We start from the raw sequence: 14,010 nt of genomic DNA on the forward strand, positions 1-14,010 counted from the left end.
GGCTCCACTTTATATAAGGCCGTTCAGTCAAACTCCTCCCCTAGGTAGCCCCAGGACTTCATCTTCTGTCCTCACTGCCTGTCAACCATCCACGAGGAAGATGAGGTTTCCCAGGTCAGCAGTAAGTGTGGGGTGAAAGCCAGCTTTAGCATTCCTTTTCCCTAGGTCCCTGTTATTAACTATATTTTCTTGTTTTCTGTAATCTTGATGCTGTGGTATCTGGAGCCATACTGGCCCGGGAGAAACTGCACCTGTCAGGGATACTAATTCCTAGAGTTAGCAAACAACACACCTGCCAGAGCACCTTTCATATACAAACCAACCAATCTAGAGCCCATACAATGTCCAACCACCTCCTCTATCTGGCTCTTATACTCCAGGAAGTAATATTCCTCTGCCCTAATCATCCTCAGGGCCAGGTTCCAGACAACAAGAGACAGTGAGACAGCCCCCGTACCCCAGAGCCCACAGGAATTATTCAAACTAGCCAATCCTAAGCCTGCTTACACTGCCTTGTCCTGCCTTTACTGCAGAAACCACAATAAAGGCTCTGGCCCTCACACTTCCCTTCCTCCTTCTGCCTCTGAACTGGCCCTCATGCTTCCCCGTGTGGCCCTGCAGGGTACAGCATGCACCACCACCCCCCCCCACACACAGAAAACTGAAACAACAGACTATCTTTTCAATGGCAACCATCTCCTGATCTGTTGGCTTCACCAAACATGGATAAGAACAAAATCCTGGGTACGTTTTAAAGCAGTTCCTGCTTTTATTCTGGTTTTTTTTTTTTTCCACTCTAAAATCTCTTACTTTCTTGGAAGCTCAGCATTGCATTTAAAAGGTTTTTTAAAAATAAATTTATTTACTTCCGGGAAGATGGCGGAAGAGTAAGACGCGGAGATCACATTCCTCCCCATAGATACACCAGAAATACATCTACACGTGGAACAACTCCTACAGAACACCTACTGAACGCTGGCAGAAGACCTCAGACCTCCCAAAAGGCAAGAAACCCCCCACGTACCTGGTTAGGGCAAAAGAAAAAAAAAAACAGAGACAAAAGGATAGGGACGGGTCCTGCACCAGCGGGAGGGAGCTGTGAAGGAGGAAAAGTGTCCACACACTAGGAAGCCCCTTCGCGGCCGGAAACTGCGGGTGGCGGAGAGTGGGAGCTTCGGAGCCGTGGAGTAGAGCACAGCAACAGGGGTGCGGAGGGCAAAGCGGAGAGATTCCAGCGCAGAGGATCAGGGCCGACCGGCACTCACCAGCCCGAGAGGCTTGTCTGCTCCCCCGCCGGAGCGGGCGGGGCTTCGGTCGGAGCGCAGGGAGAGGACTGGGGTTGGCGGCGTGAACACAGCCTGCAGGGCGTTAGTGCGCCACGGCTGGCCGGAAGGGAGTCCGGGGAAAAGTCTGGACCTGCAGAAGAGGCAAGAGACTTTTTCTTCCCTCTTTATTTCCTGGTGCGCGAGGAGAGGGGATTAAGAGCGCCGCTTAAAGGAGCTCCAGAGACGGGCGCGAGCCGTGGCTAAAAGCGCGGACCCCAGAGACGGGCATGAGACGCTAAGGCTGCTGCTGCCGCCACCAAGAAGCCTGTGTGCGAACACAGGTCACTATCCACACACCCCTTCCGGGGAGCCTGTGCAGCCCGCCACTGCCAGGGTCCCGGGATCCAGGGACAACTCTCCCGGGAGAACGCACGGCACGCCTCAGGCTGGTGCAACGTCACGCTGGCCTCTGCCGCTGCAGGACCCTCCCTACCCCCGACCTGAGTGAGCCAGAGCCTCCGAATCAGCGGCTCCTTTAACCACGTCCTGTCTGAGCAAAGAACAGACGCACTCCGGCGACCTACACTCACAGGCGGGGCCAAATCCAAAGCTGAGCCCCTGGGAGCTGTGAGAACAAAGAAGAGAAAGGGAAATCTCTCCCAGCAGCCGCAGAAGCAGCGGATTAAAGCTCCACAATCAACCTGATGTACCCTGCATCTGTGGAATACGTGAATAGACAACGAATCATCCCAAATTAAGGAGGTGGACTTTGAGAGCAAGATTTATTATTCTTTCCTCTTTTCCTTTTTTTGTGTGTATGTGTATGCTTCTGTGTGAGATTTTGTCTGTATAGCTTTGCTTCCACCATTTGTTCCAGGGTTCTATCCATCCGTATTTTTGTTTTTTGTTTTTTTTTTCTCTTAATAATAATTTTTTATTTTAATAACTTTATTATATTTATCTTACTTTATTTTATTTTACTTTATCTTCTTTCTTTCTTTTTTTCCTTCCTTCCCTCCTTCCTTCCTTGCTCCCTCCCTCCCTCCCTCCCTCCCTCCTTTCTTTCTTTCTTTCTACTTCTACTAATTCTTTCTTTCTACTTTTTCTCCCTTTTCTTCTGAGCTGTGTGGATGAAAGGCTCTTGGTGCTGCAGCCAGGAGTTAGTGCTGTGCCTCTGAGGTGGGAGAGCCAACTTCAGGACACTGGTCCACAAGAGACCTCCCAGCTGCACATAATATCAAACGGCGAAAATCTCCCAGAGATCTCCATCTCAACACCAGCACCTAGCTTCACTCAACGACCAGCAAGCTTCAGTGCTGGACATCCTATGCCAAACAACTAGCAAGACAGGAACACAACACCACCCATTAGCAGAGAGGCTGCCCAAAATCATAATAAGTTGACAGACACCCCAAAACACACCACCAGACGTGGACCTGCCCACCAGAAAGACAAGATCCAGCCTCATCCACCAGAACACAGGCACTAGTCCCCTCCACCAGGAAGCCTACACAACCCACTGAACCAACCTTAGCCACTGGGGACAGTCACCAAAAGCAACAGGAACTACGAACCTGCAGCCTGCAAAAAGGAGACCCCAAACACAGTAAGATAAGCAAAATGAAAAGACAGAAAAACACACAGCAGATGAAGGAGCAAGATAAAAACCCACCAGACCTAACAAATGAAGAGGAAATAGGCAGTCTACCTGAAAAAGAATTCAGAATGATAGTAAAGATGATCCAAAATCTTGGAAATAGAATAGACAAAATGCAAGAAACATTTAACAAGGACCTAGAAGAACTAAACATGAAACAAACAATGATGAACAACACAATAAATGAAATGAAAAATACTCTAGATGGGATCAATAGAATAACTGAGGCAGAAGAACGGATAAGTGACCTGGAAGATAAAATAGTGGAAATAACTAATTCAGAGCAGAATAAAGAATGAAAAGAACTGAGAACAGTCTCAGAGACCTCTGGGACAACATTAAACACACAAACATTCGAATTATAGGGGTTCCAGAAGAAGAGAAAAAGAAAGGGACTGAGAAAATATTTGAAGAGATTATAGTTGAAAACTTCCCTAATATGGGAAACGAAATAGTTAATCAAGTCCAGGAAGCACAGAGAGTCCCATACAGGATAAATCCAAGGAGAAATACGCCAAGACACATATTAATCAAACTGTCAAAAATTAAATACAAAGAAAACATATTAAAAGCAGCAAGGGAAAAACAACAAATAACACACAAGGGAATCCCCATAAGGTTAACAGCTGATCTTTCAGCAGAAACTCTGCAAGCCAGAAGGGAGTGGCAGGACATATTGAAAGTGATGAAGGAGAAAAACCTGCAACCAAGATTACTCTACCCAGCAAGGATCTCATTCAGATTTGATGGAGAAATTAAAACCTTTACAGACAAGCAAAAGCTGAGAGAGTTCAGCACCACCAAACCAGCTATACAACAACTGCTAAAGGAACTTCTCTAGGCAAGAAACACAAGAGAAGGAAAAGACCTACAATAACGAACCCAAAACATTAAGAAAATAGGAATAGGAACATACATATCAATAATTACCTTAAATGTAAATGGACTAAATGCTCCCACCAAAAGACACAGATTGACTGAATGGATACAAAAACAAAACGCATATATTTGCTGTCTACAAGAGACCCACTTCAGACCTAGAGACACATACAGACTGAAAGTAAGGGGATGAAAAAAGATATTTCATGCAAATGGAAACCAAAAGAAAGCTGGAGTAGCAATTCTCATATCAGACAAAATAGTCTTTAAAATAAAGACTATTAGAAGAGACAAAGAAGGACACTACATAATGATCAAGGGATCGATCCAAGAAGATATAACAGTTGTAAATATTTATGCACCCAACATAGGAGCACCTCAATACATAACGCAAATACTAACAGCCATAAAAGGGGAAATCGACAGTAACACATTCATAGTAGGGGACTTTAACACCCCACTTTCACCAATGGACAGATCATCCAAAATGAAAATAAATAAGGAAACACAAGCTGTAAATGATACATTAAACAAGATGGACTTAAATGATATTTATAGGACATTTCATCCAAAAACAACAGAATACACATTTTTCTCTAGTACTCATGGAACATTCTCCAGGATAGATCATATCTTGGGTCACAAATCAAGCCTTGGTAAATTTAAGAAATTGAAATTGTATCAAGTATCTTTTCCGACCACAACGCTATGAGACTAGATATCAATCACAGGAAAAGATCTGTAAAAAATACAAACACATGGAGGCTAAACAATACACTATTTAATAACGAAGTGATCACTGAAGAAATCAAAGAGGAAATCAAAAAATACCTAGAAACAAATGACAGTGGAGACACGACGACTCAAAATCTATGGGATGCAGCAAAAGCAGTTCTAAGAGGGAAGTTTATAGCAATACAATCCTACCTTAAGAAACAGGAAACATCTCGAAGAAACAACCTAACCTTGCACCTAAAGCAATTAGAGAAAGAAGAACAAAAAACCCCCAAACTTAGCAGAAGGAGAGAAATCATAAAAATGAGATCAGAAATAAATGAAAAATAAATGAAGGAAACGATAGCAAAGATCAATAAAACTAAAAGCTGGTTCTTTGAGAAGATAAACAAAATTGATAAACCATTAGCCAGACTCATCAAGAAAAAAAGGGAGAAGACTGAAATCAATAGAATTAGAAATGAAAAAGGAGAAGTAACAACTGACACTGCAGAAATACAAAAGATCATGAGAGATTACTACAAGCAACTCTACGCCAATAAAATGGAAGAAATGGACAAATTCTTAGAAAGGCACAACCTGCCAAGACTGAATCAGGAAGAAATAGAAAATATGAACAGACCAATCACAAGCACTGAAATTGAAACTGCGATTAAAAATCTTCTAACAAACAAAAGCCCAGGACCAGATGGCTTCACAGGCGAATTCTATCAAACATTTAGAGAAGAGCTAACACCTATCCTTCTCAAACTCTTCCAAAATATAGCAGAGGGAGGAACACTCCCCAACTCATTCTACGAGGCCACCATCACCCTGATACCAAAACCAGACAAGGATGTCACAAAGAAAGAAAACTACATGTTCACTGATGAACATAGATGCAAAAATCCTCAACAAATTACTAGCAAACAGAATCCAACAGCACATTAAACGGATCATACACCATGATCAAGTGGGGTTTATTCCAGGAATGCAAGGATTCTTCAATATACGCAAATCAATCAATGTGATACACCATGTTAACAAAGGAGAAAAACCATATGATCATCTCAAGAGATGCAGAGAAAGCTTTTGACAAAATTCAACACCAATTTATGATAAAAACCCTGCAGAAAGTAGGCATAGAGGGAACTTTCCTCAAGATAATAAAGGCCATATATGACAAACCCACAGCCAACATTGTCCTCAATGGTGAAAAACTGAAAGCATTTCCTCTAAGATCAGGAACAAGACAAGGTTGCCCACTCTCACCACTCTTATTCAACATAGTTTGGGAAGTTTTACCCACAGCAATCAGAGAAAAAAAGGAAATAAAAGGAATCCAAATCGGAAAAGAAGAAGTAAAGCTGTCACTATTTGCAGATGACATGATACTATACATAGAGAATCCTAAATATGCTACCAGAAAACTACTAGAGCTAATCAATGAATTTGGTAAAGTAGCAGGATACAAAATTAATGCACAGAAATCTTTGGCATTCCTATACACTAAGGATGAAAAATCTGAAAGCGAAATCAAGAAAACACTCCCAGGGCTTCCCTGGTGGCGCAGTGGTTGACAGTCCGCCTGCCGATGCAGGAGACACGGGTTCGTGCCCCGGTTCGGGAAGATCCCACATGCCACGGAGCGGCTGGGCCCGTGAGCCATGGCTGCTGAGCCTGCGCGTCCGGAGCCTGTGCTCTGCAACAGGAGAGGCCACAACAGTGAGAGGCCCATGTACCGCCAAAAAAAAAAAAAAAGAAAAAAGAAAACACTCCCATTTACCATTGCAACAAAAAGAATAAAATATCTAGGAATAAACCTACCTAAGGAGACAAAAGACCTGTATGCAGAAAATTATAAGACACTGATGAAAGAAATTAAATATGATACAAATAGATGGAGAGATATACCATGTTCTTGGATTGGAAGAATCAACATTGTGAAAATGACTCTACTACCCAAAGCAGTCTACAGATTCAATGCAATCCCTATCAAACTACCACTGGCATTTTTCACAGAACTAGAAGAAAAAATTTCACAATTTGTATGGAAACACAAAAGACCCCAAATAGCCAAAGCAATCTTGAGAACGAAAAACAGAGCTGGAGGAATCAGGCTTCCTGACTTCAGACTGTACTACAAAGCTACAGTAATCAAGACAGTATGGTACTGGCACAAAAACAGAAATATAGATCAATGGAACAGGATAGAAAGCCCAGAGATAAACCCACGCACATATGGTCACCTTATCTTTGATAAAGGAGGCAGGAATGTACAGTGGAGAAAGAACAGCCTCTTCAATAAGTGGTGCTGGGAAAACTGGACAGCTACATGTAAAAGTATGAGACTAGATCACTCCCTAACACCATACACAAAAATAAGCTCAAAATGGATTAAAGACCTAAATGTAAGGCCAGAAACTATCAAACTCTTAGAGGAAAAGATAGGCAGGACACTCTGTGAGATAAATCACAGCAAGGTCCTTTTTGACCCACCTCCTAGAGAAATGGAAATAAAAACAAAAATAAACAAATGGGACCTAATGAAACTTAAAAGCTTTTGCACAGCAAAGGAAACCATAAACAAGACCAAAAGACAACCCTCAGAATGGGAGAAAATATTTGCAAATGAAGCAACTGACAAAGGATTAATCTCCAAAATTTATAAGCAGCTCATGCAGCTTAATAACAAAAAAACAAACAACCCAATCCAAAAATGGGCAGAAGACCTAAATTGACATTTCTCCAAAGAAGATATACAGATTGCCAACAAACACATGAAAGAATGCTCAACATCACTAATCATTAGAGAAATGCAAATCAAAACTACAATGAGATATTATCTCACACCAGTCAGAATGGCCATCATCAAAAAATCTAGAAACAATAAATGCTGGAGAGGGTGTGGAGAAAAGGGAACCCTCTTACACTGTTGGTGGGAATGTAAATAGATACAGCCACTGTGGAGAACAGTATGGAGGTTCCTTAAAAAACTACAAATAGGGCTCTCCTGGTGGTGCAGTGGTTAAGAGTCCGACTGCCGATGCAGGGGACACGAGTTCGTGCCCCGGTCTGGGAAGATCCCACATGCCACGGAGCGACTGGGCCCGTGAGCCATGGCCGCTCAGCCTGCGCGTCCGGAGCCTGTGCTCCGCAACGGGAGAGACCACAGCAGTGAGAGGCCCACGTACCGCAAAAAAAATTAAAAAAAAAACTACAAATAGAACTACCATATGACCCAGCAATCCCACTACTAGGCATATACCCTGAGAAAACCATAATTCAAACAGAATCATGTACCAAAATGTTCATTGCAGCTCTATTTACAATAGCCCAGAGATGGAAACAACCTAAGTGTCCATCATTGGATGAATGGATAAAGAAGATGTGGCACATATATACAATGGAATATTACTCAGCCATAAAAAGAAACGAAATTGAGCTATTTGTAATGAGGTGGATAGACCTAGAGTCTGTCATACAGAGTGAAGTAAGTCAGAAAGAGAGAGACAAATACCGTATGCTAACACACATATGGAATTTAAGGGGAAAAAATGTCATGAAGAACCTAGGGGTGAAACAGGAATAAAGACACAGACTTACTAGAGAATGGACTTGAGGATATGGGGAGGGGGAAGGGTAAGCTGTGACAAAGCGAGAGAGAGGCATGGACATATATACACTACCAAACGTAAGGTAGATAGCTAGCGGGAAGCAGCCGCATAGCACAGGGAGATCAGCTCGGTGCTTTGTGACCGCCTGGAGGGCTGGGATAGGGAGGGTGGAAGGGAGGGAGACGCAAGCGGGAAGAGATATGGGAACATATGTATATATATAACTGATTCATTTTGTTGTGAAGCTGAAACTAACATACCATTGTAAAGCAATTATACTCCAATAAAGATGTTAAAATGAAAAAAAAATTTTATTTACTTATTTATATTTTATTTTTGGCTGCATTGGGTCTTCATTGCTGTGCACGGACTTTCTCTAGTTGCGGCAAGCAGGAGCTACTCTTCGTTGTGGTGCGTGGGCTTCTCATTGTGGTGGCTTCTCTTGTGGCAGAGCACGGGCTCTAGGCACGTGGGCTTCAGTAGTTGTGGCATATGAGCTCAGTAGTTGTGGCGCACAGGCTTAGCTGCTCTGCGGCATGTGGGATCTTCCCGGACCAGGGCTCAAACCCGTCTCCCCTGCATTGGCAGGTGGATTCTTAACCACTGTGCCACCATGGAAGTCCTAAAAGGTGTTTTTAACAGTATGAAGATTCCTCAAAACACTAAAAATAGAGTTGCCATATGATCCAGCAATCCCACTCCTGGGCATATATCCTGAAAAAACTATAATTCAGAAACATACAGGGAGGGCTTCCCTGGTGGCACAGTGGTTAAGAATCTGCCTGCCAATGCAGGGGACACGGGTTCAAGCTCTGGTCCGGGAAGATCCCACATGCTGTGGAGCAACTAAGCCCATGTGCCACAACTACTGAGCCTGTACACCTAGAGCCTGTGCTCGACAACAAGAGAAGCCACCACAATGAGAATCCTGTGCACCGCAACAAAGACTAGCCCCCACTTGCCACAACTAGAGAAAGCCCACGCGCAGCAACGAAGACCCAATGCAGCAAAAAATAAAATAAATAAAAATTAAAAAAAAAGATACAGGGAATTCCCTGGTGGTCCGGTGGTTAGGACTCTGCTCTTCCACTGTAGGGGGTACAGGTTCAATCCCTGGTCAGGGAAATAAGATCCTGCATGTCGCACAGTGCAGCCAAAAAAATAATAACAAGTAAATAAATAAATAAAATATAACCAAAAAAAGATACATGCACCCCTATGTTCATAGCAGCACTACTCATGATAGCCAAGACATGGAAGCAACCTAAATGCCCATCGACAGATGAATGGATAAAGAAGATGTGGTACATATATACAATGGAATAATACTCAGCCATAAAAAAATGAAATAATGCTATTTGCAGCAACATGGATGGACCTAGAGATTATCATACTAAGTGAAATAAGTCAGAAAGAGAAAGACAGATACCATATGATATCACTTATATGTGGAATCTAAAAACACTTCGTATCAGTTGACAGAAATCTTCTTCATTTTATTTTACAGCTGCATAGTACTCTGTTGTACGGACATAGCACAGTTTATTCAACCCTTCTGCTATGTATGGGCATTTAATAAGATTTGATTTTTAATGGTCTTCCATCTTTAGAAATTTTATTTTATTATTTTCAAATCTGCCCAATTTTTATAGCCTTTTGTTCTCTGCGTGTGAAATCATTTTAAACTGTTTTAAACTGTGAAGTAATTTTAAGCTGTTTTATATTTCTAATATTTGAAAATTCTAACATCCAAAGCCCTTAGAGATCTAATTCTCTTTTGTGTTGTGTCTTTCTGACAAATTTTCCTGAGATTGTTTTCTTATATATTTTATAATTTGGGACTGTGAACCCAAATTTGGTTATCTAAATCTAGGGAAGTCTGTGAAGCCTGATTTGGGACTACTTTAAGCCAGTCTCTCAACTTTGAGTTTTGTGGACTAAGCAGATAATAAAAATTCAAGTCTTAAATCAATGTGAGGGCAAAACTCTAATAGTAAATCCTCAGGGAAGACATTTTTTCTATTTCCCCCAATTGGAACAGAGGCTGAGATAGACCATTTACCTTACAGGCTTCTTTCCCAGTGGGTGGGCTTCCTCTTGCCCACCTTTCACTGAGAGTAGAGCCCTTCCTGGGTGCTGCTTTGAGCAAGGGTCTTGGTTGTGTCTCCCACCTTGTATAGGCTATTAGATATTAGAACCTAAGACTTGGGGTCCAGGTATGGACAAATCCTCTCAAGAGAATCTGACTTCAGGGCTTGTTCAGGGATTCCTGCTGTTTTCTCATTTTGGCCCATTGGGAATTCCCTTTCTTATGAGCTTAGCATTTGTTTAAAAGATTGTTTATCTAGCATTTCTAGATCTATTATATCAAGAATTTATTTCAGACCATCTGGTCTGCAATGTTGCTAGAAGTAGAAGGTCCAGATGATGTCTACTCTCTGATGTATGCACTAGGATGCTTACATTATGGTAGAAGAGTGCCACAGAATGTTTCTTGAAATTACGTCTTAGTCAGAATGCCTATATTTAAACTAGATAAAAGTACAGCATCTGCTCTGTGCCGGGAGTGAAGGGGTAGCAACCCACTCATTCCCCTCTCACTCCCTGAGATGCCTTTAAGGAAACTGCAGGGCCCTGTTGAGCACTGTATGAAAACTGCAGCAATGGGAGGACCTGTACAAAGGTATTTGATGACAGGCCATCACAAAGCTTTACAGAGTTGTGCCCTTCCTGGAATTATACTCCCCATTCTATGAGACTAGAACTACAAATAAGGAATTAGGGGATCTAAGCTCTAAATTCAGGTTCTGCCGTGAGCAAGATGTGTAACCCTGTGAAGTCTCTTAAGTTTGTGCCTAAGATTTCCCATCTGAAAAATGAAAAAGCTGGACTCTGATCCCTTCAGTCTGTAGGTTTTGTGTACATTACCTTTGCCGGAGTTAGAGGCGTGCCAGGCCAATGGCTGCTCACCTTTACAACATATACTCTGACTAGGAGCTTGATGGGCCGATTCTGTGTGGGATCCCCCTGGAGATCTGGGGATCAGAGAAGGACACTGCCTCTGATTCAGGGTAAATGAGGTAGGAGCCCTGAGTGGGATGGGGGGATATGGAGCAGAAAAAACACTGGTAAGACAGTCTTCTTCCTGCATCCCCACTTGTGCTCCCTGGTCCCCCATTCCTTCCCGAAACATACCTTGAACTTGCCCACAAGGTTTCCAGACCCTTCTTCCTCTCCATCTCCATCCTGACCTCCTTGCCCTCGATACAGGGGAAACACATTCAGCCAGTCTTCAAAGTGGTTAAACTCTTCTTCCAGGGAGCTGTTGTAAATCTGAAAGGCGAGGGCCTCAGTGACAGCTCGTCCAGAATCCGAGCAGAATCCCCTCTTGCAACACCCAGTCACCTTCAGAGTGGCGATTGCTTTTTTCTGGGACACAGAGCCTTTGACTTCAGCCTTACCCTGGTCTTGGGCTTCCCCATCCACAGAAAGGAGATTGCCCCCATCTGGGAACAGCAGAAATGCCCCGTTAGAAATACTGGTGTGGGGGAGGGAGGGAGACACAAAGAGGAAAAACAAGAAAGCCAATCTCTTACCTGAATCCCCAACATCATCCATTTCATCCTCATCAAAGTTGGTCTGAAATCAAAGTGCAGGTCAAAGATTCTTCCCTACCCTTTACCTCCTTAATCTACCCCTTTTCCAGGATAGGGAGTTGGAAAACTTTAGCTCAAGTTCCAGCTGGGTAAGCCACTTGCATTTTCAAAGCCTTAGTTTATCATATAGTCCTGATATGTAACCACCAGGTACATGTGGCTGTTGAGCACTTGAAATGCATCTGGTCCAAACTGAGATGTGCTGGAAGCATAAACTACACACCAGATTTTAAAGACTAGTATAAAATAAGATTATAAAATATCTCATTATTGAGCTTTCCCTGGGGGCACAGTGGTTAAGAATTCACCTGCCAATGCAGGGGACACGGGTTCGAGTCCTGGTCCGGGAAGACCCCACATGCCGCGGAGCAACTAAGCCTGTGTGACACAACTACTGAGCCTGCGCTCTAGAGCCTATGCTGCGCAGCAAGAGAAGCCACCGCAATGAGAAGCCCTCGTACCGCAACAAAGAATAGCCCCCGCTCACCACAACTAGAGAAAGCCCACGCACAGCAACAAAGACCCAACACAGCCATAAATAAATAAATAAAATAAATCTATTAATTAAAAAAATCTCACTATTAATTGTTTATAATGGTTACTTCTTGAAATGATACTATAGATATACTAGGTTAAATAAAATATATTATTAAAATCATTTTCATCTGTTTCCTTTTACTTTTTTTTAATGTGGCTACTACAAAAGTTAAAATGACATATGTGGCTCACACGATATTTCTGTTGGACAAGACAGCTCTAGATAATGGAGTAAATAATCCCTAGCTTCTCAAATTGTTGTGAAGATGAGAAAAGATGGCTGTAACAAAGAGTTCTGAAAAACTGTAGAGCTCCATGTTTGATGAGATCCTTCTTCTTACCATTTACCCTCCTCTGTCTCCAGCCCCTCAACCCGCAGAAGCCTGCTCTGCTCCCACCTGCCCCTGGAGCTCCTGCAGAGATGCATAGTACTTGGACCACCAGTCGAGCTCTTCAGGATCTGGGATGTCCTCCTCCAGCCCTGGGCCTTGATTCAGGAGGCCTCCCAGAGGGAGCTTCTTCAGAGGAGCCTGAGGGAGCAAGAACTCAGCACCTCTAACCTAGCACCACCCCAAGCCCCGCCAGTCCCTTCTCCACCCATCCCCCATACTCCATCACCTTTAGGAGCCGCCTGAGTATCCCCACTTCAGCCAAGAAGGGATCGCGGGACCTCTGTTCTGAGTGGGGATAAAAGACACCAGGAGGTCAGGTAAGTAGAAGCCAGACTCAGTGCTCCACTGGAGGGTCCCCTGGAGCCATCTCAGCCAGGAACCAGATGGACTTCTGTCTGGTGGCCCCTAAGGGGAAAGCCCCTTACCTTGAGGTACCTTGGGCACCAGGTCCCCTGTCTCCTCCTCTCCTTCCCCCTCAGGGGGATCCTCCTGACTCCAGAGTGTGACTCTCAGCACATGGGGGACAATGTGGGAACCCACGAGCACTGTGCGGCCAAAGGCCCAGCGCTCAATCACCAGGATGCTGAGGGGGGCTGCAGATAAGGCTGCTCTGGCAAGTCCTGGGGGTAGGGAGAGAGGACCTGTGTCTCTGCAGACTGTGGAGGGAGGAGAGGCAGCAGCAGAGATAGATGAGAAAACGGTGTAGCTAAATACGCATTCAAAGCCCACAGCCTCACTGAGTCATCTCTGGTGAGTCATTGCTTTCTGAACCCATTTCCCAGCTAAAAAGGGGACACAATCCTGGACTGGAAAGACTCTTGTATCAAATGATATAAGAGTACAAAAATTCTTTGGAACCTACAAAGCGCCATCAGAAATATGAGGTTGTTGTTGTTATTATCATTATGTAAAGGACCAATGCTCAGTTTGCTAATATAGATTTAGAACCATAAAACTACGTATGCTCTTTAATCCAGAAATTCTATATCTATCAATGGATCCTAAGCAGGGGGCAGGAACAACAGTTATAATACTGTATTGTTGGCTTTATTTTACATATATGTGACAGTTACAGCACAAAAGGGGGGAGGAATGAATGGAGTTATAACGGAGAAAAGTATTTCTATTTTACTGGAACTAAATGAGTATTAATCTGAAATAGATTGTGAAAAATCAGTATGCATACTGTAATCCCTAGAGCAGCTACTAAGTAAATATCAACTAAGGAATTAAAGCAGTATACTAACAAATATCTATGTAATACAAAAGAAGGCAGTAAAGGAAGAACGAAAA

The 14,010-nt window shown here is 43.2% G+C and overlaps 1 protein-coding gene across 1 annotated transcript in view; it reads right to left on the bottom strand.

Moving 5' to 3' along the window:
• Positions 1-14,010, bottom strand: part of LOC101328055 (fer-1-like protein 4) — a 50,521-nt gene that overhangs the window by 6,904 nt on the left and 29,607 nt on the right. The window contains 5 exon segments of the mRNA XM_073792938.1: positions 11,103-11,147; positions 11,150-11,221; positions 11,328-11,465; positions 11,538-11,638; positions 11,729-11,771. Of these exon segments, the coding sequence (XP_073649039.1) occupies positions 11,103-11,147; positions 11,150-11,221; positions 11,328-11,465; positions 11,538-11,638; positions 11,729-11,771 (399 nt within the window).

This window comes from Tursiops truncatus, chromosome 15, assembly GCF_011762595.2.
Source record: "Tursiops truncatus isolate mTurTru1 chromosome 15, mTurTru1.mat.Y, whole genome shotgun sequence".
NCBI classification, from domain to species: domain Eukaryota; kingdom Metazoa; phylum Chordata; class Mammalia; order Artiodactyla; family Delphinidae; genus Tursiops; species Tursiops truncatus.